The sequence below is a fragment of the Elaeis guineensis genome, chromosome 1 (assembly GCF_000442705.2).
Source record: "Elaeis guineensis isolate ETL-2024a chromosome 1, EG11, whole genome shotgun sequence".
NCBI lineage: Eukaryota > Viridiplantae > Streptophyta > Magnoliopsida > Arecales > Arecaceae > Elaeis > Elaeis guineensis.
This window is the reverse complement of record NC_025993.2, coordinates 154,546,858-154,571,595: the sequence shown is the minus strand read 5'-3', so window position 1 is coordinate 154,571,595 and position 24,738 is coordinate 154,546,858. Positions and strand designations below refer to the sequence as shown.

Here is a 24,738-nt window from a genome sequence, read left to right as displayed (position 1 = left end):
CTTGGCTTACCTCCGCTATTGGCAAAGCCTGAACCTGGAAAGAAGTTGTTCCTGTACCTGACGATCTCCCCTGTGGCTCTCACAGCAGTTCTGATTAAGGAAGAAGCAAAAATTCAACAACCGATCTACTACATAAGTCGAGTATTGAGAGACGCCGAAATCAAGTACACTAAGTTAGAAAAACTAACTTACGTCCTGTTGATTGCAGCCCGAAGGCTTCGACCTTACTTTCAAGGACATACCATAACACTGCTCACCGACCAGTCGATCAAGGCAGTTCTGCATCGAGCGGATGCTTCCGGAAGGATAGCGAAATGGACGGTCGAGCTCATAAAATTTGATATCAACTATCGACCTCGACCGACGATAAAAGCTCAGATATTAGCAGACTTCATAGTGGAATGCACTATCCCGGAAGAAGTCGAACTTGAACGAGGTGAAGCTGACAACCCAGGGCTCCAGTCGAACTCCCCTGAGGAAAGAACAGATCTCCCTGATGGTTTTTGGGCCCTCTACGTGGATGGTTCCTCCAACATGTCGGGCGCGGGTGCGGGCCTGATCTTGATCAATTCGGAAGGAATTATCACGGAGTACGTGCTGTGCTTCAAATTTTCTGCGATAAATAACGGAGCAGAATATGAAGCTCTGATTGCAGGACTGAAGATCGTCAAAGAATTAGAAGTAGATCGGCTCCAAGTCTACAGTGACTCCCAATTGGTGATGGGACAAGTCAGTGGAAACTATGAAGCTCGGGAGGACAGTATGGTCAAGTATCTCGAAAAGGTAAAAGAGATCATCCCTGCCTTTGGCAGCTTTGACATCAAGCAGATTCCAAGAGCAGAAAATACCAGGGCCAATCTTCTCTCCAAATTGACTACACTGGCTCCGACTGAACTACCCAAGGAAGTCCTCTTCGAAATTCTGAAATGTCCAAATACGGAAGAACCGCAGCTTGTAATGAAGACCAGCCATGAACCCAGCTGGATTGATCCACTGGTTGCATACCTCAAGGACGGGATACTTCCTTATGATGCAAAAGAAGCTCGAAAACTTAGAAACTAAACCTCCCGATATATCTTTTATGAGGGCAAGCTGTACAAGAGGTCGTACTCTTTGCCCTTCCTGAAATGTCTCCGGCCTTCTGAAGCCAACTTTGCCTTGTGGGAGATACATGAAGGAGTCTGCGGAAGTCACCTGGGGGCCAGATCTGTATCCCACAAAGTACTCTGACAAGGTTATTACTGGCCTACAATGCACCACGACTCCATTGAATATGTCAGAAAGTATGATCGGTGTCAGAGATATGCGAATATCCAAAGACAGCCCACCTCCGAACTTACACCTTTGAGTGCCCCATGGCCGTTTGCACAATGGGAGATGGATATCTTTGGACCTTTTTTCATGGCATCAGAACAGCGAAAGTTTCTCCTGGTGGCAATTGACTACTTCACCAAGTGGATCGAAGCCGAACCTTTGGCGAAAATCACAGAAGCTAAAGTGCAGGACTTCATCTGAAAGTCAATCGTTTGTAGGTTTGGCTTGTCCAAAACTCTTATTATTGATAATGGGCTACAATTTGCTGGAGCAAGGTTTGCTGAATTTTGTGAGGACTTAAACATCTCCCATAACTTCACGTCTGTAGCCCATTCGCAGGCAAACGACGAAGTCGAGGTGACCAACAGGACTCCGTTGTAAGGAATCAAGGCAAGACTTGAAAAAGCAAAGGAAACTTAGGCAGACGAGCTTTATTATGTATTATGGGCATACCGAACTATCCAAAGACTGCCCACGGGGGAGACCCCCTTTGCTTTAGCCTTCGAAACAGAAGCCGTTATCCCGATTGAACTCAAGCTTCCGTCGACGCGAGTCGTGGCATTCGACGAGCAGCGCAACTCACAGGATCTCAAGGCCAACCTCGACTTGTTAGAACAAAAGCAGGAGATAGCTCAAGTTCGGATGGCAGCCTACAAGCAGAAAGTAGCCCGCTACTACAACTCTCGGATCAAGAGCAAAGCCTTCAGAGCGGGGGACTTAGTACTTCGGCGAGCCGCTATTTTACAATCTCAGAACTAAGAAAAATTTACCCCAAACTGGGAAGGCCCATATGAAGTCAGAGAGGTAGTCCGGCCTGGAACATACTATCTAAAAGAGCTCGGAGGAGCAGACTTTCTGCGACCATGGAATTCAAAAAATCTACGAATGTATTACCGATAACTTTACCTTAAATAAAAGTTTCATATTCGCATATCTTTTCTTTTGACATGAGCTTATAACGACAGGGAATAGCTCCTTCAGACAATCGAAACTAAGCGCGTTAGGAACAGGAGGAGGACCTCATCCTAATATGAGCAAAGTCGAAGATCCGATTATTAAGAGACCGGATGGGGGGAGAGGCCCTCGCAATGGCCCTTATGCACCTCCACAGCCATGTTAGAAACAGGAGGAGGACCTCGTCCTAACATGAGCAAAGTCGAAGATCCGATTATTAAGAAATCGGATGGGAGGAGAGGCCCTTGCAATGGCCCTTATGCGCCCCCACAGTCATGTTAGGAACAGGAGGAGGACCTCGTCCTAACATGAGCAAAGTCGAAGATCCGGTTATTAAGAGACCGGATAGGGGGAGAGGCCCTCGCAACGGCCCTTATGCGCCCCCACAGTCACGATAGGAACAGGATGAGAACCTCGTCCTAACATGAGCAAAGTCAAAGACTCGATTATTAAGAGACTGGATGGGGGGAGAGGCCCTCGCAACGGCCCTTATGTGCCCCCACAGCCCTGTTAGGAACAGGAGGAAGACCTCATCCTAACATGAGCTAAAATTGACTGTGTCAGAAATAGAAGGAGAACCTCGTCCTGATACAAATAAAGACCTGGTCGTTTAAGACTGGATGAGAGGAAAAACCTCCTCAACGGCTCCTCTACACCCCTACAACCCCGTTAGGGGCAGAGGTAAAACCTTTGCCCAAACATAAAAAAAAAAAAAAAAATAAAGAAAAAGAGAAAGTGACGAGCTACGTCAGAGATGAGGAAAAAAATGAACCACATCTAAGACACAAGGGATCTCATCTCAACGAGGAAAAAAACTCTTGTCAAAAATTCTCAGTCTCCAAGGGGGAACCCGACACTAGCAGGAGAAAATAGACTTTCTCAAAGTAACGAGAAGTTCGGACCCCAAGCTCGAACATCGGGAGAAAGCGTCAAATTCGGATGGCCTCCAAAAGACCTTCGGTCATGAACAAAAAGGGCGAATCAATGCGGCAATGATCAGGAATCTTCAAGCAACGTCGACATCGAATAAGACAAAAGATAAGAGAAGCTCGGTAAACGATAACTCAGAGCAAGAATAGACAAAATAATGAGAAATTTTTTTTTCATTTCATTAGTAAAGAGTGCATTACAAAAGCCTTTGAAGGCCAAAAAAAAATGACAACAAGAAAAGAAAAGAATACATGGAACAAAAGGTAAAAGAAGCTCTAAGGAAGCTCAGCTTTTTCTGACTTCGATCTCTCGATTCCAGCCATTATCAGAGATTGCTTTAAGTTCTCAACTTCTTTTTTCAGTTCCTTCTTTCTTAGCAGCATCTCTCGATACATTTGGTGAAACCGTCGGCTTTCACCCTCCGATTTCCGAAGCCTCTTCTTCAGAACTTCGGACTCCGCTTCTGCATTCTTGACCACCTGCTGCTCATAGGTCAGCTGAATTTTCAATCGCTGCAGTTCGGCCTTCTCCTTCCCAAGGGCTACGGATAGTTCTTCCGTGGTCTCCCTCAAGAATCGGAGCTCATCGGAGCCTTGAACCGAAACGGCCTGGGCTCTTTCGAATAACTGCTTCTGAAGGTGAGCAACCTCGTCGGTCGCCATCTTGAGCCTCCTTCTGTAGTTGTCTATTTGCCCGCACCAGCTGACTCGATAAGTGTTGTAATTCGTCTCGACGTCCTGTAGCTGCTTCTGAAGGTCGGAGAATTTCTTCGACCAGTCAGCCTGAGTTGGGAGTCAGGACGAGCTCCCTTCCAATTGGCCGATCTTTTTCCGTGCGGCTGCCAATTGGACCTCGAGGGAGCTGATCTTGGAGGCCTGAGTCCAAGATCGATCGCTGGCGCATTTCTGGAGTTCCTCAAGCTCCTTCACGAAGTTGGCCTTCTTCTAATTGTAGTCCATGAAGTCCTTTTTGTGGAGGTTCTGCAGGCGAGTAACCTCCGTGGTGGCTTCCGAATGGCTCTTCCTCAGTCTGTGAAGTTCGACGTCCATCTTCTTTGATTTTTTTATTAGGTGACGAACTTTCTTTCTCAGATCCCGAATCATAGACTTCAAAGAAATCTCTTGCAGTAGGGGAAGAGCTTTGGTAGGGTACTGTTGTCGAGAAAAAAGAGCGTCACAAAGCAAGTCATTGCAAAGAAAAAAAAAAGAAGAAAAAGGAGCTCTCTATAAAGAGAAATTCGATTTTATTGATTGAATAATTCTTAAGTATAAGGGAAAGAAAAGAAAAAAAAAGTTGTAACAAAGAAAAAGTACAAAATTAGAGATTTCGGACCTCTGGAGCAGAAGTGGAAGAGCTCGGCACCCCCGGAAGGTCGATCACGGCAGCTACAGCAGTTGAAGAGGTCCCGACTGGAGGGAGACCGACAGCAGCTTCGGAAGGTCCGGCTTCTTCGTCGGACGCTTCATCCAGAAAGCTAAGTCGAGTTCGAAAAACTTTCCGACCACCTTCTCCTGGCAAAGCTCGAAGCCTTTGATAAAGGCGGCCTGGCCGAACTTGATATTCAGATCCCTCATCTCAGAGGAGGTCTTGAACTCCTCCACTGCTTGGGCCCTTGCTTCTAAGACTAGAGTCGGAATCTGCTCCTTCAGCTCGAAGACCTCGGCCTCTACCTTCCTTCTTTCCTCCTCCAAAGCAGCCTTCAGATCCGCCGAAGTTTGTTCTTCCTTCTGGAGCGCCTCTTGGAGACTCGCGACTTTGGCGACCTTCTCCTTAAGACAAGCAGTCTCGGCCTAGCGACCTTCCTCCGCCTGGACTGCTTCTTTCTTGGCATTGTTCATCGCCTCGATGTTGGCGATGAGCTGGTGTCCAATCTGCAAGAGCGGCCAGGAAGTCAATATGAAAGCTAAGGAATGCACTAAGTGAAGAAGCGAAAGGAAGAAAAAAGTAAATCAGCCTCCCTCAAGAAAGGATCCCAGAGAGTCCCAAACTCATTATTCAGGATCGGCATGGACGATCCTGTGGACGATCTCGAACAAAACACACCCGTCGACCAATCTTTTTATTAAATTCCTGTTGTTGAAGAGATTCTCCCTCTGATCCTCTTTGGAGCCGTTGGACCTTTCGATGGCAGTCCTGCTGCTGATTTTGTGGACTACCGTCTTCTTCCTTCTCTTCCTTTCGGCCCCCGACACCTCCTCGGGATGAGACTTGGGAGCGGGAATCTCGATCGGAGGGTTTTTTGAAGAAGCTCGGGGGACTGCGGGCTCGACGTCGGAGGGGGCATCACCGACAATGACCGTCTGGGCAAGCACGGTCGAGCTTGTCTCCTCTACCCTCGCCTTCTTCGCCGACCCAGAAGTTGCGGCACCTTTCCTCTTGTGGGCCTTGAGATCCTTGGATAGTATCCGAGCTGCGTCTGCGTCCATATCTGCAATGAAAAAAGATCGGTACAGCTTAGAAACAGAACAAAAGAAAGAGAAAGCAGCGAATGACTTGAGAAAAAAAAAATACCGGCAGGGTTGAGAGGGCTCAGGCCAACATTGAATAAAAGTTGCTCCTTCAGAAAGTCGGAGAGGAGAGGAGCTGGATAAGTCTCAAGTTTATTGGAGACTTCTAGGTCGTCCTTTCTCAGGCTAGAAGCCCGGCGGACGGAGTCCCTCAAGGAGCCCCAGGAGGGCAACCCCAGCCTCAGGGTCGGGCATCGGACGTAGAAGTACCTCTCCTTTCAGTTGTGGATAGAAGAGGGGGCACCTTTTAGCAACCTCTTCCTACCAAACTGGGGGGAGAAATACCACCAGTCCTTTGCCGAAGGGTGACGCTTAAAGGTATAAAAGTTTCTGAACAAGGGAAGAGTTGGCCGGACTTCAGCTAAATGACAGAGGGAAAGAAATCCTATCAGAAACCTAAAGGAGTTCGGTGCTACAGAAACTAAAAAAATATTTAAAAAATAAAAAAGAGCAACAACAAAAGGTGGGAGTGAAAGTCGAAGCTCGGTGTGGAAGGCTTCCTGGTATAAACAAAAGCGGCCAGGGGGAGGGGCGCTAGTCCGGTCAGTTGATCCGAGAAGCTCAAGCTCATACTCCAGAGGAACTCTGTACTGAATGCTAATCAGTAAGAGTTCGTCTGAGATCAAAGAGCTGGAAATGATGTCTGGTACAAAGATCGGATGAGGTCCGACCCTAAGTATGGGTTCATCTACAGTACTAGAATTTTGGGGGGCTGGAGCTGACGAACTTCTAGAACTGCTAGAGGAGGAAGTGTTGGAGGATATTTTGAATCAAATGAAAACCCCAAAAAAAATCTTGAAAAAATTAGAAAAAATAGGAAACAAGGCGCTCGTGGAAAAACGGAACGGGCAGAATGCAGAGGAGGAAAAATGGAAGAACAACAAGAAAAAGAAGGGTTTCGGAACTAACCTAGGCTGGTCCGAGAGGTGTGGGAAGGCAGCGAAAGCGATGGAGGTCGACCTGAAGGGCACCTAAGACCGAGAGGGATGCTGGAGGAGGACGAAGCTCTCGGAGAAAAAGAGGGGACCGAAGAAAAATCTCAGGCAAGATGAAATCCCAGAAGGAGGGGGACGGGTTTAAATAGACCTCAGGGTCCGACGCAATAATGATTGCAGATCTCCTTTGGCCGATCTACAACCATCGCATGTCCCACTCATCGTGGCAGACGGCTGACGACTGACAGAATCATCATCGCACCGTACCTGAGGCGACGCTCCAGCGGAAATTTCGAAAAAATCTTTTCGGATCGCCTCGATTTGAAAAGACTCCAGCACCGGCGCACCAAACGTCAAAATATCTGGAAACAATCGAGTACAGAAATCAAGGGGGACAACTTCAGTTGTGAAAATTTTTCTGTACTTCCTTCATTCGAAATCCGAACTCGAAAGTAGAGGGACTAGTGTTGGGTATAAAATAATCCTAGCCAAAATTTGTAAGAAGCCAACCCTCCCAGGACTCTTCCGGCTTCCGACCTTGTGCGACATCTTTTTGAACTCTCCCGGCCATCCGAGCTTTCACAGTACCATCTGAACTCCTCCAGCAATCGACCTTCCATAGTGTCCTCCAGATTTCTCCAACGGACGAACTCCTATTGTACCCTCCGGACTTCTCCAATAATGAGCTCCTTCAGTCGTCTATCGGACTGCTTCAGATGCTCTCTGGACTCATTATCAGTCGATTTTCTACAGTGATCGACTACTCTCCGAATCTCTTCCAGACTTCCTCCTGTCACGATCGACTTTACTCCGATCTATTTTCGGGCTTCATCAATGTTCGGATTTCTTCAGCAGCAGGACTTCTACAGTAACCAGACTCCATCCGAGCTTCTACAATAAGCGGTCTCCATCCGGGCTTCCATGGCAACCGGTCTCCATCCGAGCTTCTACAGTAAGCGGCCTCCTTCCGGACTCCTACAAGAATCGGACTCCGTCCGAACTTTCACAACAGAATTGGATTCCAGACGAACTTTTACAACGAACGGGCTCCATCTCAGTTACAACTGAGTAGTGCTGGATGCCAAGGAGGGAGTTTGAATCTTTTATGGCCTCCACTATTATGACCTCCCAGTGATCAGCCCATGTGGTGGTGGTCATGGACCACGAGACAGGAAAGAAGCCATTGCATGATCCTTGTTGGGATATACCGACTGACCCCCGTACGCCGACTTATCCTCGGATCGGTCCGACCGACACCCGACTCTACCCACCGGACAGACAGGCGACTCCGACAATGACTGCCGACAATATCCGGCCGAAGGTATGCCGGTCAAACAGATCAATACTATTTCCAACCGGTCGAACGGCCGAACCCATATCACCGACTCACTGTCGAGGGTGGCAGCCGATGTTCGACTTCCACAAAGCACCAGATCAGCCGACGGTGTTTTCGAGTCATCACCCGACGTCCCGACAGTCGAATACCGACATATGGTCGGCCAGCCCATCCAAACGCCGTACAATCACTATGGGCTATTGTCCTGTCAAGGCTATGTTGTGCGGCTGCCCTGGGGCATTGTCCTACCAACGATATGGATTAATTCTGATGACCTGACAATCCACGCCGATTAGACAGCCCCCGATGATTTGATAACTCCCCAGTTGTCTGCACCATTAATGACGGGACCATACCGCATTCTACTATAAAATGGGGTAAGGCAACAGTTTCGGTAAGTTTTCTCAAGCTTTCTCAAGTTCTCGAAAAGCTCTTAAGCTCTAAGCACTATCTCTAAACTCTGCTGAAATCCCATTCGAGTGCTCCATTTCTGTTGAAGCAGAGTACTGACTTGAGCGTCGGAGGATCTTGTCGGAGCACCCCCAACTCCGGTTTAGACTTTCCTTGCAGGTTCCGACGGTGGCCGTAATCCCCTTGACTCCAGCTTCTCCGACATCGGTGGAATTCTGCACCAACATCACTTAATAATGTATAATATTTAATGCATAATTTTTGATGTTTGATATAATTTTAGATCAGATTAATTAGTTCTCTCAAAATCTCATCAATAAATTTTAATAAATATATCCTTTTTAATTGTGATAGTTGATATAGGCAACGTAGTTAATTTGAAATTGGCATCCAAGTTGGGTTAGCGATCAATGCCAAATTGTTTATCGGATCTACTCACTCACTAATTTCTTGACTTTCTAAAAACGTGATAGAATTTTGTGATCTAAATCTTGTTTATACCCAGTGTTAACGCCAAAATCTGATCTAATAAGAAATCCAAACTCAACCAAAATCCAACCTAAAGATATGGATGAACTGGTTGAAATGGTGAACAGCAGTTGTTGGCTTATATTCTACTAGGACTATAGCTGGAAGGTCAATTTGGAGTACAAAATCTAAGCTGCAAATAAAAAAGAGAAATACTGAAGGTTGCCAAACTTGATCTGACAAGGGACTTTTTGATGCTTAAATTAGGACGAGCTCTGATGGAACAATGGAGACATGAGTATAAGCTATATAAAGTGGAGAGGAGAGACGAACAAACATACGTGAAGGTCCCCAGATTTTGTATATATAGGAGCGAGGGTATGGAGCTGTTGCCCGAAAAGAATAAAGGAGTTGAAATAGACTGAAGTGTTGTAACTATCCTAACATATGGGACAAGCTGTAATTGTCGACCTGCAACATACCTCATAAGTCACCAGGCTATAACCATCCTCCTTGATGGAGATTTAACAAAGACAAGCTACAGACTCGGGCCACATCATCTTGCATATCGAAACCTAATACTTAGAGATGATGGCATGGGCACTTGCTTATAGTTAGAAAAGATGGCATTCCCCAAATTATCTTCACTAAAATTTTCCACACAACCTGGTAGGCATTAGAAAGAGTTGATAATCCCCTCTCACCCTCATTTTCTCAGGCGTGAGTTTGTGTTGCTAAGAAGCATATATTTTGTTTTTGCTGCTAGATCAATGGAACAGGATATGGCCAATTCTAATTGATCAACAACAGCTAAACCAGCGTTGTACGTACTGGATAACCGACCAATTTACATTGGGTGAAAAGCGACAGCCAGGAGAAACACGAGGTGGGTGGGCTGTCCAAATCGCTACGCATTATGGATGGATGGTTCCATGGCGCACGCATTGTGAAGGACACGAAGCCAGGTTGGTTGGCTTCTATGTTATTTATAAATTAGAGAGCTGAATTATTCCAATCTAAAGAACTACCAATATCATTGACCCGTCAACAAAATAGTATCAAGAAAGGACAAGGGGGGACGCTTATTTCAGTGAGTGCCCCCGACGTGGTGGCTTATAAGGGCGCTAGTGGTACCCCATTTTACCTAAACAATAGAATTATAGATTTTAATCATTGAGCTTAGGGGTAGTCCACCTTCCCTATAAAATAGGACGGCCCTCTAGGGTGAGAATATTTGCAGCTCATCAACCATGTGCCAGTCCGGAAAAATTAATACTTAGTTCTATAAGTCGTTGTTACACGGTGCCAAAGATCGGAGTGAACTACCAAGTTAGGGAGAACAATGACTGTTAATACGGAGGGTTAAATATTTAACACCATCTTAGTGGTTCTCGATCGTCTTCCGTTTAGATATTGGAGTTAATGCTGGCAAGAATTTAAGCCCTGGAAGAGCTATGTACAGGTCTTAGGTTTGCGACTTCACGTGGAAGTAATGGCAGCCTTTTCTTAATTCACGCACGCACATGCATCGAGAGTCCCATGTGCTCAATCTTACAGATTTGACATCCCATGTACATTGAATAACATATGAACAACTGCAAATGGAGACTTCTTCTCTTTTTGCATTGTAGACTTCCATTCATGACCATGCATCACCCAAGACATGGAACATTCTGAGGATATTTCATGCATTCGAGTAAATAGAAGACGTATTCTGACGCTAGCAAGCAAAAGAGTTGGATATCTCTAATTATGATAATAATTGCAATTTAAATTTTCTACTGTCCAAAAATGCAAACAGACGCAATGAATACTATACGGAATGACAGATATGACGAATTTTGCTATTAGTGATTCCTTGTTTTCCTTTGCGAGATCAGGGTCATGACTTATGGGGGGTGGTTAGATCATGTTCCACAAGCTATATATAAAATGCATTATTGGTGGAAGGTAAGAAAAAGAAAACCGGATCCAAGTTGCAGATCTGAGTCAGGCTCCATCTAGATTAAAACAGGAACCTTGATTATTGACCGAGCAACCGCCATGTACCAAGATCTGTGTTTGATATAGTATGGGACAATTTGACGGATCACTAGTTTAAGACTCGGAAAAAACGACAATGATATTAGAAAAGAGGTACTCGGAAAATTACAATATAGATATCACAACACCAGGAAAAGTTTAGTAATAGCAAAGTCACAGCCCTCGGAAAAAGGAACAGCGAAGTCGTTGAAACCGAATACTTCCCATCAACACTAAACTAAGCCACGTTCAGTGCCACCTTCTCAGACTTTCGAACGAATCTTTCTCAATTATTTTGTTCTCCCCCTTCTATTTGTCTCTGTCACCCTCGGTGCCTTGTCGTGACCACCAAACCCCAACCTACTCCCTTTTCTCCTTGGAAATTATTCCCCCACGCCACCGAACTCTCCATATACTAAGCTCCCAAGGCTTAAAACATCCAGCCATTGTGCCAGCCATTGCACTGCCCCATTACTACAATGTCCTCCCCCTCCTACATTTCCATCACTCAAAATCTCATCTCTCTCAAACCATTGCTAAAATCGCCCAAAACCTCCTTAAGTCATAAGCTTCTTCTTCCAACCCCTCGTCAAGCCAGCCGCTACTTTATCCCCCTGCTAGCCTTCTGGGCCCTCCTCAACATCTCCCAACTCCTCCTCTCTCCCCCTCCTTCCTGCTCTCGCCACCTCCACCACCATCACCTGCGCCAGACCGCCCAAAACCTCGATAACTTCTGGAAGTGGGCGTACTCAGGGGTGCCGAACGTCCGGCCATGCCTGGATTTCAGCAAGTCATACCGCAATTCCTCCTTAAAGAAACGTAGTGCAAAATATATGATGGCCGTGGTCTCGGGAGGACTCAACCAGCAGAGGAACCAGATCATCGACGCCGTCGTCGTCGCTCGGATCCTCGGGGCGGTGCTCGTCGTGCCTGTGCTTCAGGTCAACCAAGTCTGGGCCGATGAAAGGTGGTACAATTGAATTGAATTGCATTGAATCGATTTGTTTATATGAAATGATCACCATGAATGAATGGCCTCTCATGTGGCTGGAGGCGTGGAATTACTGCAGTGAGTTTGGCGATATATTCGATGTTCAGCATTTCAAGGAGACGCTGAAGGATGACGTGGCGGTGATCTCGTCACTGCCGTCGACGCATTTGGGAAACCGGCGAGTGAGGGCGCCTGTGATGCCTTTCAACGCCGACGAGAATTGGGTTCGAAAGAACTACGTGCACAAGGTTGGTCGCATTAGTTTTATGCTCCTCATCTCTGTGCTCTTGTTCCCATTTTGTCCATTTGCATTGGGGGAACGTTTGGGTACCGAAATGAGCTGGATGATTTGGTTCCGTGAAGCCTTTGGTTGCGCCGAGAATTCTTCGCATCCCGAGGGGATGATCTGGCGGCAGTCCTTTACAGCCCTGCATGCTTGACCATTTTAGTCAATAAGAGAACTCCACGTGGCACCCTGCACCAATTAACAGCTCATGCGAGCGTTACAAAAGTTCACCGTACCATTCTATTCTGCGGGATTCTTATCATCGGGATCCTGTCCAGCTACCCCCCTGAGCTGGAGAGCTGCTATCGTCCAATCACGAGTCGCGACTGTCCATGATTGAGACGGCATTCGTTATTAAATGAACCCCATCAACTTGGGGCCTATGTATCTTGGCACGGCGTGGGCTATAGAATTTTCCGTACCCAGGGTTGCAGAAGCTTTCCAGCCTGAGCCAGCTGACCAACCGTTGGATCGTATAGGATCTCTCCAGCAGTACATTCTTTCGGTCCAAGTACTTGCCAAACGCCCGTTTTTGAAGTAAATGCTAAATGCCACTTGACACTCAAGAAAATTGCCCCAAAATAAGTTCCATCGGTTGTTCAAACTTAAACATCATATAGATATATCCTTCAATATAGCTAGTGTGTGTCTACAAACCGCTCCAATTTGTTTTAGGCATTTCCCGCAGCGTTGTCACTAACTCAACCTTCCGCCAGGCTAATTCCATGCAGCAGCATGGCGCGTTAATGTCACCTAAACAAAGGAGCCAGTCCATGCATTCCAACGATGGAAACATTTTGCTTACTGATCAAATAATTCAATTCCGCAACATGAGAACAAAGTGATGTCTATCATCCTTGTGTATCCCTACTAATCTAATCACTACTGAATGCCCAAATATTTCGAAGTCTTCTTTAATGGAATATAATTGCATGGTATGTGTCCTGCAGCTTGGCAGGGAAAGTGTCCTGCTCCTTCGAGCTTTCGATTCAAGACTCACAAAGGACCTCAATCCTGATCTGCAAAAGCTTAGATGCAAGGTTAGCTGACAAAAGAAAGACATGCCATATGTTCTTTTTTTTTTTTTCTTCAGGGGAAAGCATATGATGTTTATTACATTCACAAATTTTATAGGTGGCTTTTGAGGCACTAAAATTCCAACCCTGGATTCAAGAAATAGCAGACAGGTTTATTCAGAGGATGAAAGAGGATGGACCATACATGGCTTTGCACCTCAGGCTAGAAAAGGATGTGTGGGTAAGGACTGGGTGTCACTCGGGCTTGGGCAAAGAAGCAGACCTTGTGATTGCAAACGAACGTGCCTCCAAACCCCAGTTCCTCACCTCCCGTTCTAAGCTCACGCCCCAGCAGCGCTATCATGCAGGTCTTTGCCCCCTTAATGCCAATGACACTTCCAGGTACACCACCTTCTCACAGCTTGATATATACTACTTCCATGAACTCACCATGATCACATTGCTTGGCTTGGCTTTAGAAAGATCTCGATACTTCGTATAACAGAACGAATCCTGTAATGATCATGTCTTCATCGATGTCACAAAAGGCTTCTATTAATTAAGATGAATTTGCTTTTAAGATAATACAGACAATAATCCATGTCTACTATATAGATTAAAGAGCTAAGTTCATAGAGAAGCAATTTTTACCACAAATTTGGGTAAATTGCACCCCGGCATGAACTCTTCTTGATGTTGTCTTTTGCTGATTGCGATTCAGGCTGCTCAAAGGGCTCGGTGCATTGAGGAAGACAAGGATCTATTGGGCTGGTGGTGAGCCATTTGGAGGCCAGGATGCACTTAAACCTTTACAATCCCAATTCCCCAACCTATTCAATAAATGGAGCCTAGCAAGACCAGGTGAACTTGATGGAATCAAGCGTAAACCATCTGTTATGGCAGCATTGGACTATGCAGTGTGTCTCGAGAGTCAGTTCTTCATGGCAAGCCATGGAGGAAACATGGCACGCTCATTGCAGGTATGCATTCACTTTTGGTGTCTGTTTCGGTCTCTTTATTATCTCAAAAATTCATCAACTAAATTTAACAATATTTCATTACATCTGGTTATTTATCAGGGGCAACGAACTTATATGGGTCATGGAAAACACATCAGGCCAAACAAGAAGCTACTAGTAAAACTTTTCATGGAGAAGGGACTAAGTGATGATGAGATGGAGAAAAGAATAAAGCAAATGCACACAGTTTCATTAGATGGAGCATCATTCCTGAGAAATAATACCAGCATAGATGTAATTGGATTCCCTATTCCATATTGCATGTGTAGTAGAGAAAGGACGAGTTTTACTTCAGTGCAGAAGTAATATTGTTACATGTGTTATCATAGAGGGTGTTGTACATATTACTGAGACTTTTGGAATATATTCACATTCTTTGAAGTTGGCACACACTGAATTGACTGTAAATTATGACGAATCATCAGTGGCCAAAGAAAAAAGAGAAGTAATCTAGCTGATTTTTTTGAAAAAAATAAGTTGTAAGGTAGCCAAGATGGATTGATGAGCCTGGATTTGGAGCCAAGTTATTCTCACCTGGGCTTTTAACAGAGCCTATGAAAGACGGCAATTCAGCAATTGCCTTCTTTCCAGAGCTTTTACTTTCTTGCTGAATGGCTTCGGAATTCAGAGAAAAGCAGAACAGTCAGTGCAGCGAGCATTAGTTGGGCCTTTGCATCAGATGGTGGAGAGGTAGCGGAGAGGAGCAGGAGGGAGATGCTGGGCTAATTAAAGAGGGAATGACAAGTAAAGCCCCTATACTTAAATATAACATCACTAAAACTAGCAGAATATGTTAGGGTGAGGAGAGTTGGACTTAAGATTGAGAAAAAAAATAAGTGACTTCAATTCCAACCATTTGATTAAGAGAATCCCATTATCATTTCAATTTTAAAATAAATACGAATGTCTCAATTATTGAAAATTCAAGTTGTATTCTTTTCTCGTATTTAAATCTCATTTTGACTCCTATTTCGATTATTATGAACCAAACATGTCAAAAGATATGGCTATTTTGTTTTTCATTTCAATCCATTTCAATTCTAATTATAAACCAAACACACCCTCACTTTCTAGATACCGTCAGATATTACCTTTCAATCTTCTACTAGCACATGACATTATGAATAGATCTATCCTTCAAGAGACGTTGGATAGGTGGTTGTGATTCCATGGCATATCGAAGTGGAAGCTTAACATCATGACTTCTATTTAGGTTATGTAATTTTTTGCTTTCTTGTTCTTAATCATATGTAAGAATGTGATTACAATCAGCATATTTATCCATAAAAGGTCATGTATTTATATCTTAATCTTGAATATGAACCTCCAACAGATTATTTGCTTCATTTAAAGTAGCTAGTTATGTATGAATTTTTTTTGCCTTGCTCTATAAAATTAATAAAAATAAAAAAAAATCATACAAAATAATATATGTATTTCTAGTAAGATTTGTTTATCATCATGCACCAAATGCATGCAAACAATCGATTGACTTTTCAAAAAGGAAAGAGTGTGATGCTATATTTTGTTGCAGCATTTCCTACAATTAAGGAAAGTTAACAATAATGCAAGCAGATATTTCTTTTCTTTTCTTTTCTTTTTTAATATTTAATTTTGCTGAGGACATGTACATAATTACCGTGAAAGCCTGGAATTTATGTACAACGAATATACGAATAGTCCAAAGCCATCTTGTGGACGATCAAGCCAGTGAAGAACATAATCTATATATTATATTTATCCTTGTTAAATTTATAGCTTTAATGAAATCGATCGGATCGACCATTCCAACTTTTACTTTGAAAGACATGGATAAAATCATAGACAGACAATAACAAAAAATTTGTCCCACATCATAATTTCAATTACTGGTGTCAGTTTTTACTAATGAAGAAAAACTACAGACATGAAGTTGGCATTAGACTTGTAACACCCAGCCCATTGGGCATCAAATCCAAAAATCAAAAAAAAAAAAATTGAAGAAGACTCCCTCCACCATCGACGACTCCTAATCGGAGTCAGAAAGGCCATCGGAGAGGAGTCAAACTCCTCCCCTCCAATTCTATTTAAGAGGGGGAGTTTTTCTCCTTCCTTCCACCGTGAGACTCGGAGCGAAACGACGTAGATCGTCAGAAATCGTTCGTGAAAACCATCACCGTACTCGCCATGATTGCTCACCGGAGAGGTCGCCAAAGCTCGAGGTAAGCATATGGTTCTCTTCCTCTCCTCTCTCCCTTCCTTTCCGTGCCAACGTACATACTCGCCGGCGACCAGGGTCGTCGGATTTTATAAAAATAAGGATTCGATTTTTTTTTAATTTTTGGGATGCCGGTGGTCGCCGCCAGCCACGATTTCAGGTTCCTTTTGATGGCGGTGCACTCTCCTCCAACCGTCGGCCATTCTCGTATCGACCTGCCGCTGATCGGCCAACCTTTTGAGGGGATCTCACGGTCTCCTGTTTCACCTGTTTCGCCCAAAAGAGAGCCACAGGAAGAAGAAGGAAGAAAAAAAAAGAAAAAAAAATATGAGAGAAAGTTTCTCTCTCTTCTTTCAGTTTAAATCCTTACTTTCTCTCTCTAAAATTGGACTTTCTCTCTCTACTTTCTCTCTCTAAAATTTTCTTTCTCTAGATTGTTTTTCTCTCTCTTGATGGATTTCTCTCTCTCAAAATTTTCTAAGATTAACATAGTGAAAGACTTTCTTTTGATGATCTTGATCGAGTTTAGTGAAGAGTCCGATCTCAAATGGAGTTTTGATTTAAGATTTATTTAGATTTAATTTTAAATTAAAATTAATATAAAAATATAATTTTTGAATAATAGGTACTGAAGAATCTCTTAGAATTTAGTCGATCGGTTCGCTCGATGATCTGTGAAGATAAGTAATGAATCATCTTCTCGAAATATTTTATATTTATTTTAAAATTAAATAATTATTTTTTGAAATTATGTATGATTTATGAAATTATGTTTTGATATGCTATGATTTATATTCTAAAATACTATGATTTATTGATTATGCATATGTTCAGTGAAAATTATGATATGTTATGATACAAAAGTATTTTGATATAGATCGGATTTATGCTCTCAGCCTAATTATGTTTCAGTGAACTCCGTCAATGGGGATTATACGTTGGTACTCAGTAGACTCTGCCAGTGAAAGTTGTACGCTGGTATTTAGTGGATTCTGTCAGTGGGAGTTGTGTGCTGGTATTCAATGGACCCCGTCAATAGGGATTAAAAATTGATCATAATCGAGGCTGTTGAGTTACGAGTATTTGAATTGAATCGGATTTATGATTATATTATATGTGAATATTTGAAAAGATTGAATTTGCATTGAATTAGCATGAAATATATTTTTATATTTATCTACAGTATTTGTTCTTGAATATTATATAATATCTAAAATATCTAATTGAGATATTTGTTATTTACTGGGCTGTCTAGCTCATTACCTTTTTTTTTATTTTTCAGATTCAAATAATTAATTGCGAGCGTGAGAAATAATATTGGGATAAAGCTTTTAGAGACGAGATTTAGTATTGTCAATTTTATTGAAGTTAGATTTATTTTTCATGAAACTTTATTGAACGTAAGACATTTGATTTAATTATTTGAATTAAAATTGAATAATAATTATTTAAATTTTTATTTTGCTGCGATGCATTGATATCATGATGAGGTGCCTTATATATTTGTGGAGAGAGTCTTCATAAGTATATGGCTGTTGTCGTGACCTCCTGCTCGCGATTTCGGATCGGGACGTGATAAGACTCATCTATCCAGGCATTTTGAGCTACCATATGTGTACTGTTTTTCACTCATCACTAAAAATGTCAAGGAAACTAGTCATGCAAATGGTAATGAGTGGGCATTCAGATGAACTCGTGCCTTAATCCAATAACCATCTCTCTCAATCTTTCCAGATTGATACCCAGATTTCGTTTGAAACGCAGCCTCAGCTTTCTGTTTGGTTACGGAATGCAAGCAGTCATCATTCTCGAAAGAACACAAAGGAGTCCCGTCCATTTGGCTAGATATGCTATTTTTCTAAAACACATCACTATACTAATCCACTCATGAATTAGGTGGAAGTGTGTGTGTTCCCCAAGCCTCGGCGGCAAGAGACCTCCGTGCACCGTCAAAACCTTGCTCCCCAAGGCATTTATGTTATTATTTTATTTTGAATCGAAGCCAGGGCGCTTGGACCGCGTGGCTTTATACAGCGCGAGGTTTTCGAGCCGTTTCAAGAACCAGCAGGGAATTAATTGGAAGCCGGGGACAAGAGAGAGGGTTAACAACCGCGATGAGCTTCTTGGCCGGGAGATTGGCGGCAACCGAGGGCGCTTATTTCCTTCAAGAATCCAAGCACGCCGTCGGACGCCTCGCCCAGAAGCACCCCCCACCCACGCCTTCCTCGTCCTCCACCGCTGTCGCCGCGGCCGCCGCGCCCAAGAACGAGGAGGCGGCCGATATCCTCCCGGAGATCCTCCGCCACTCCATCCCCCTCAAGGGAGCGGCGGTCGAGGCCGACCCATCCCTCTCCACCGCCTCCAAATGGCTCCTCCAGCACTCCTCTTCTCGTTCTCTTTCCTCCGCTTCCCCGGATGCTCTCAACCCTCTCCGCGCTTACGTTTCTCTCCCTCAGGCCACCTTCGGCCCCAAAAGGTCTCGGTCTCCTATCTTATTTTTGGATTTTCTTCTTGTCGATTATGAAATTTTTTTTAGGCTAATTAGCCGATGTCAAGTTTTAGGCGTATCTATGTATGATGATGATACAAAGCGTTGGTTAGTAGATAGCACAGATTCTTGGCATTCATCTCAGGAATTCGTTTACCTTAATTTACCCTTTTTTTTTCTATCTTGTCGTTTTCTGAAAAAGATCAGTTTTCTTAATTCTCGGCTTTCACTGGAAACAGGATAGTCGTGGAATCAATAGACACCAGCCCATCCTTTTTGGATGATATATTTATCTCTAGAATCTAGATTTCTAACATTGCTATTCTTTTATGGTAGCTTTTGCATTGTTCCTGGTAAGTAGCCTTTTTCAATTGGCGGTTGGTTTTCATTATATTGCTTCATGAAATTGGAATCTGGGACTTGCTCCGATACTGAATTTCATGACCTGGATTAACATACAAGAAGCCCCAACATTATTATCGATGTTTTGACTGTTGTCGCCTACTTGCCTTACATTAAGAGACATATATAATTTGTTTTTTTTTTTTAAAATATCTGCTCGCTTGCTTAAATTAATTTACTGTTCAGGAGACATGATAGTTAAGAGAAACCAGGCCTTGAGTGATTTGTTTGTTAATGATTGTATACTCAGATGGCAGCTGCCCAATGAGCACCTCAAATTTTCGGCATCTACAGCAAATGAGCTACGGCATGATAGGTACCCACCTATGGACCCTGAGAAATTGAAGGCTGCGGTAGCAGGGTATTCCCAAAGTAAGTTAATTCTGTTTCCTTTTTTTCAATATCTAAAATTTCATGAATTTCCAAGTTATTAGGATCTATGTAGGTTTAAACTTTGAGTACATTGATACAAATCGGAAAAATGGAGTTAGTAAGTTTGCAGTAATTTTTATGAGAGTTTTAGAACCAGAAATGATGATGAGGATTAATCTATTCTAGAAGAAACTCTAGTAAATTACTTGAATGTCCAATTGCACCAACGCTCATATACACTGAAACAGTTAAGCATTAAAAAATAGTTAGGATCTGCATGGTTTGACAGAGGTAGAATTTTTAATCCAATTTCTCAAGTCCAACATGTGGATAATAAGGCCTTGCATAAGGCAACAAAATAGATAGGTTTTGAGTGCAAGGATATGTGTGAAGAATTTCTTCATAGAAATTCCTAAACATTTATTATTAGATGTTAAAATCTTATGCCAAAAGTCAAAAACTTAAGATGACTAAGACATATGAGCATCATTAATTATTTCTTGCACTTTCATAAGTCCAAAAACCTCTCTTCCATCTATGAAACCTAACAGACTTGGTCCACTTTGTGGCTACAAATATGATTATCTTGGTTTGGAAAATATGATGTTCTATAACGTGTGCACTACTTAGACACCACATAAGTAGCTCATCTTAGGTATGAATGGCATTGAGGTGATGATTGCCACAGATAGAAAATAGTACCAACTCAAAAAGAGCACTTTCTGCCTCCATTAGTCGTGAGACTGTTAGATTGATTCACTGTCATCAGCGGACTGAATTTAATTGTGTTGAATATTTCAAAGATAGGGTGTAGATGAGATGGAAATGGAAAAGAGAGAAAAGAAAGAGGATAGACAGAAAATAATAACTCAATAGAAAAAAAATGATGTTAGACAAGGATCTCCATTCTTTAATGTTAAGCAATCCACATGATGATTATGCCCCTTGAGCCTCCAAAGAATTGATATCGAAAGTTTCAATATATGCATCAAAAGAAATGTAATTTACGGTTTGATTCATGATAAATCATGACTTTAACGACATTCATGAACTACTAGTTCTAAAGTTGAAATTTCATCCAATGCTGAGCATTTTGACCACACAATTTGCTTAATTCATAAGGGAAAAGTTCATAGTTCATCAAAAATTCATAAGAATCTTAGGTAAATGTTGCCAAAACTAAATGAGCAGAGATGATTTAAAAACAATGTTAATTACTTGGAGCCTTCCTGAATTTTCAGCAAAAAGGGGTCATGGTTTCTTTTTGCAGAAGTTGCCAAATTTGGTATATAATTTTCATAAAAGGATGCAGAATAGTTGAGAATTTTTCATGCAGGCATCAGTTTTGCCACTAAGGTCACAGGTAGAGCGTATGTAAATAAGCTCAGTACTTCTAAATTGGCATTCAACTCCAAGTTGTTGTGGATATTTTTGTTTAATGTATGGTTCTGTGCGAGACATAGTAATTCTCTGTCTGTTCATGTAGTTGGGAAGGCATTTGTTGTTGCTACAATGATGGTCTTTGGAGGTGCAACAGTTGTGTTTCTACTCACAGCTCATAAGCTACAGCTGCATAGCGTAAGTCAATAACAATTTCTGTTGACTCCAAGTTGTTTATCTTATGAGGGTTTCTATCACTAAATAGAAATAGACATTTTATTCTGATACTTATCTTTCTTGGAGCTACACATGAATGTTAATGCATCATTATATGTTTGTTGGTCCAGAAAATAGAAAATGCACTTCTCTGTTTATATGATTAATTTATTTGGATTAATTTGTCGGAAAGTAGAAATACTTCAATGGAGCTTTCGAAACTTAAAGCAATCTTCCCTGCCACAAACTTCAAGATAAAATATATATTTCACCAACAACAGTGTAATATATAATTTGGTCATATCCAACTTCAGCAAGTGTGGCAAAGAAGATAGCTTGAAGGAAAGTACATACTTTCTCCTAGAGGCAGAAGTATTGTCTATAAATTCCTTTTCACATCAACAGTTCTTGGTTTGCATCACTCCTGTATAAATCCTCCTCATGGTATTTGTTATTTTTTGAACCACACCCCCCCCCCCTCCCCAACCCCAACAAAAACAAAAAAGAAAAGAAAATCAACCCTTGTTTCATCATTATCATCAGACTCTGTATAATCACATTTACTTCAAAGTACAAACCACCATCATAGACTCAATATCTTCATACTTATCTTGCCCCAAGAAGCAAGTTAAGGTTTGTCACTCCTCTTACCTTTGACAATATATAATTCTTTTCTTTTTTTTTTTTCATGGCTTTTGAGGCAGCATGTCTTGGTACTTTACTTATAGGCTCTGAACTTTAAAGCGGCAAGGGTTCAATGCATGCCAATGACAATGGTGAACATCCATAAATCTTTGGACAATCATGCCATGCATCATATTCAATTGCCCCTTGTTTGTGTTGACACTACAATGCTTCCTGGATAGATGTTACCATACTTCGGGAAGAATCTTTAGCTACCACTGAATAGATCCGTAAACGTCCTCTTGCCTCTCTGCTTTCTAAACCTTTTAGATATTTTCTTTAAAGATAGTAGTTGCATTTGATATCTTGTACATGCATACTTGATCTCAATCTTTCTGAGTCTTGTGTGAATTCTACCTGCTACTTGCTGCTAAACCTTTATCTTGTGTGGCATCAGTAGCGTTAACAAATTTGTAGCAATAATATCCCCATTTGCCAATCATATTTTCTCGCTCGGTATAATAAGATGCGCATATCATGGAAGGAATGATGAAAATCTCAATAGAGACCTAATTGTACCTCAATCTTTAACATCTGCAGTTTGCTATTAACAAATGATTAAGCATATTAAGAGTCTACAATGCCTGATGATGCTTCCACATAATCAAGCAATTTGTGAAGGAAATTTGTTTACAGATGCCTGATGATGCTTCCATAATCAAGCAGTTTCCAAATGCTGCCGTGCTGGACAAAGATAATACTGAATTTTGTTTAGCTAATCCGTTCCTCCTGTCAAAGCATTCCATATTTAGCTTGACATTCAACATCTGAATGTCTGCTGCAAACTCCTATTCAATTTTGAAGATCCTAAATTTACCTTGGATTTTGAGCCTACTGATCCACATCAAACTTTACATTTGACATCTTCATGCCCACTGTAGAAACTAGACATAGCTTGTGTAGCAACTTACGAGGGAAACAACAATCAAATGGATAAGGGAAAAAGAATCTCAATGATTTTATTTTTGTCTATTCTGGTCATGTCTTCGAAGACTCCATTACCTACTATTCGACACTTTTAGAATGGACTGCAATTATATACACAATTAAATGCATGTATAAAGTCCGTATTTTTTTGCAGTTTCTTCGACCAGAAAATTTTGCTTTACAACTCAATTTTTATTCTGCCAAATCAACCATGAAATGTCAGTGGTTGGTCCTGAGTCATGATGCATCCTCTCTGTAATACAATCCTAGTCTAAAAAAGGAAGGTGTAACTTCTGCATGAAATTTCTTGTAAATATATGAAAAACTTGATGATGCTGATGTCATTGAATTTTGTTAGTCTTCTGGTTATCGGAAAACAAGAACTATCTAGAATTAATTTTGATAAGTCCATGCCCCTAGAACTAGGGACTTAGCATCCTTTTGTTTCCCCAGACTGATGACATCAGAACTAAAGGAAGAGACCTCATCCAACCAGGTGCTGATATCATGAGAGAGCAAATGGTTCCACTACGAAATTGGGTATGTAAAATTACCATATTTCTTGCACAAGGATTTTTTCCTGCATTGTTTGCTGAGAAATGAAATACATCTCTTATTTCTTCAAATTTTCTCACTTTTGGTTTGTGCATTCCTTGCAACACTATGATGCTACCCTTTTAAATTGCTTCTATTGCATTTTGGTGTCATGATGCTTAGCTCTTGCCATTTTTTCTCTGCTAGCTAAACATTTTTGTAAATTTCTTTCTGGTGATAGTTGTGGCAGCACATTTGCCCAGTTAGTCTAAAGTTGATCTTTTTTCTTATGGGTTTTTGGCAATTGTAGCTAGCAAACTAACCTCTAATGCAATTTACAGGCTGAGAACATGTCAAGAAAATGGCATATAGAAGACGGAAAAGCTAAAGAGAAATCTTTTATCAAAGAGATTTCCAAAACACTTGGTGCCAGGACATCTGACTGATGTGCCCTGTTATATCATTCCAGAAAGATTATGTATGTAACCAATGCTTGCTTGTGCTTGTATACAATAAAATAATCCTCTAAAATCCCATATAAACTGAAACAAGTAAGCTTCATCAAAATGCTGGCAGACAGGCCACGTAAACTTTGAGATTCATTCATCATTGCTCATTGTAAGAGAAGAGTGGAACAACATCTGCTGTTAAAAGTGTTTGCTATCTCTCTGTTAAACTTTATTCATGAAACTTCCGTATGGTTGATAGATTTTACTGTACTCGAAGGATCTTCCTCTTGTTCTTTCCTTTCCTAACTAATGTATGGCTCAGGGCCTGTTTGAATATTCTTGCAAGAACATCGTCCACAAATCGGGAATAGAGGAAGAGGTGTTTTTGGGGGTGGGGGGGTGTGAAAACAAAAATTCTGCATGATTTAAGCCACAGATTTAGGTTGATCGGGGTTAAACCAGACCAATTCTCTCTCAGCCCATATTAATTTTGGTAAGGGGAAATTTTTTGTACACCGCATTTGGTATAGAAAAAATACATCGTCTCATCTGATTGGATCACGTAGCCATCGTTTTTCAATGCGCATTAATGATTGCAGTTTCATTTTTTCATTTAAAATTTTGAATGGTGAAAATCTCTTCTTTTTTGAAAAAATTATGACATCCTGTAATCATATTATGACATCCTGCGATCAAATTATGACTTTTTGCATATGATGTCATAATTTTTTCAGAAGTCATAAAGAGAGATATTTTCGTCATTGAAAATTTATGATTCTTTCCAACATGTATTTAATGCCTGTAATTTTATTTTTTCATTTAAAATTTTGAATGATAAAAATATTTCTTCTTTTTTTGAAAAAATTATGACATCCTGTAGTCATATTATAATATTTTACA

At 41.7% G+C, this 24,738-nt stretch overlaps 2 protein-coding genes across 2 annotated transcripts; both read left to right on the top strand.

Annotated features, from left to right (window-relative positions):
• Window positions 1-11,020: 11,020 nt before the first annotated feature.
• Window positions 11,021-14,661, top strand: LOC105039130 (O-fucosyltransferase 24). The gene is made up of 6 exons (XM_010915144.3): window positions 11,021-11,844; window positions 11,948-12,116; window positions 13,105-13,194; window positions 13,289-13,572; window positions 13,892-14,150; window positions 14,250-14,661. Exons 1-6 carry the CDS (start codon window positions 11,357-11,359, stop codon window positions 14,493-14,495), a joined length of 1,536 nt encoding a protein of 511 aa, XP_010913446.1. The 5' UTR covers window positions 11,021-11,356; the 3' UTR covers window positions 14,496-14,661.
• Window positions 14,662-18,285: 3,624 nt separating this feature from the next.
• Window positions 18,286-24,108, top strand: LOC105039129 (uncharacterized). Its single transcript, XM_010915142.4, has 5 exons — window positions 18,286-18,862; window positions 19,527-19,648; window positions 21,135-21,226; window positions 23,309-23,395; window positions 23,731-24,108. Exons 1-5 carry the CDS (start codon window positions 18,501-18,503, stop codon window positions 23,833-23,835), a joined length of 768 nt encoding a protein of 255 aa, XP_010913444.1. The 5' UTR covers window positions 18,286-18,500; the 3' UTR covers window positions 23,836-24,108.
• Window positions 24,109-24,738: the final 630 nt, after the last annotated feature.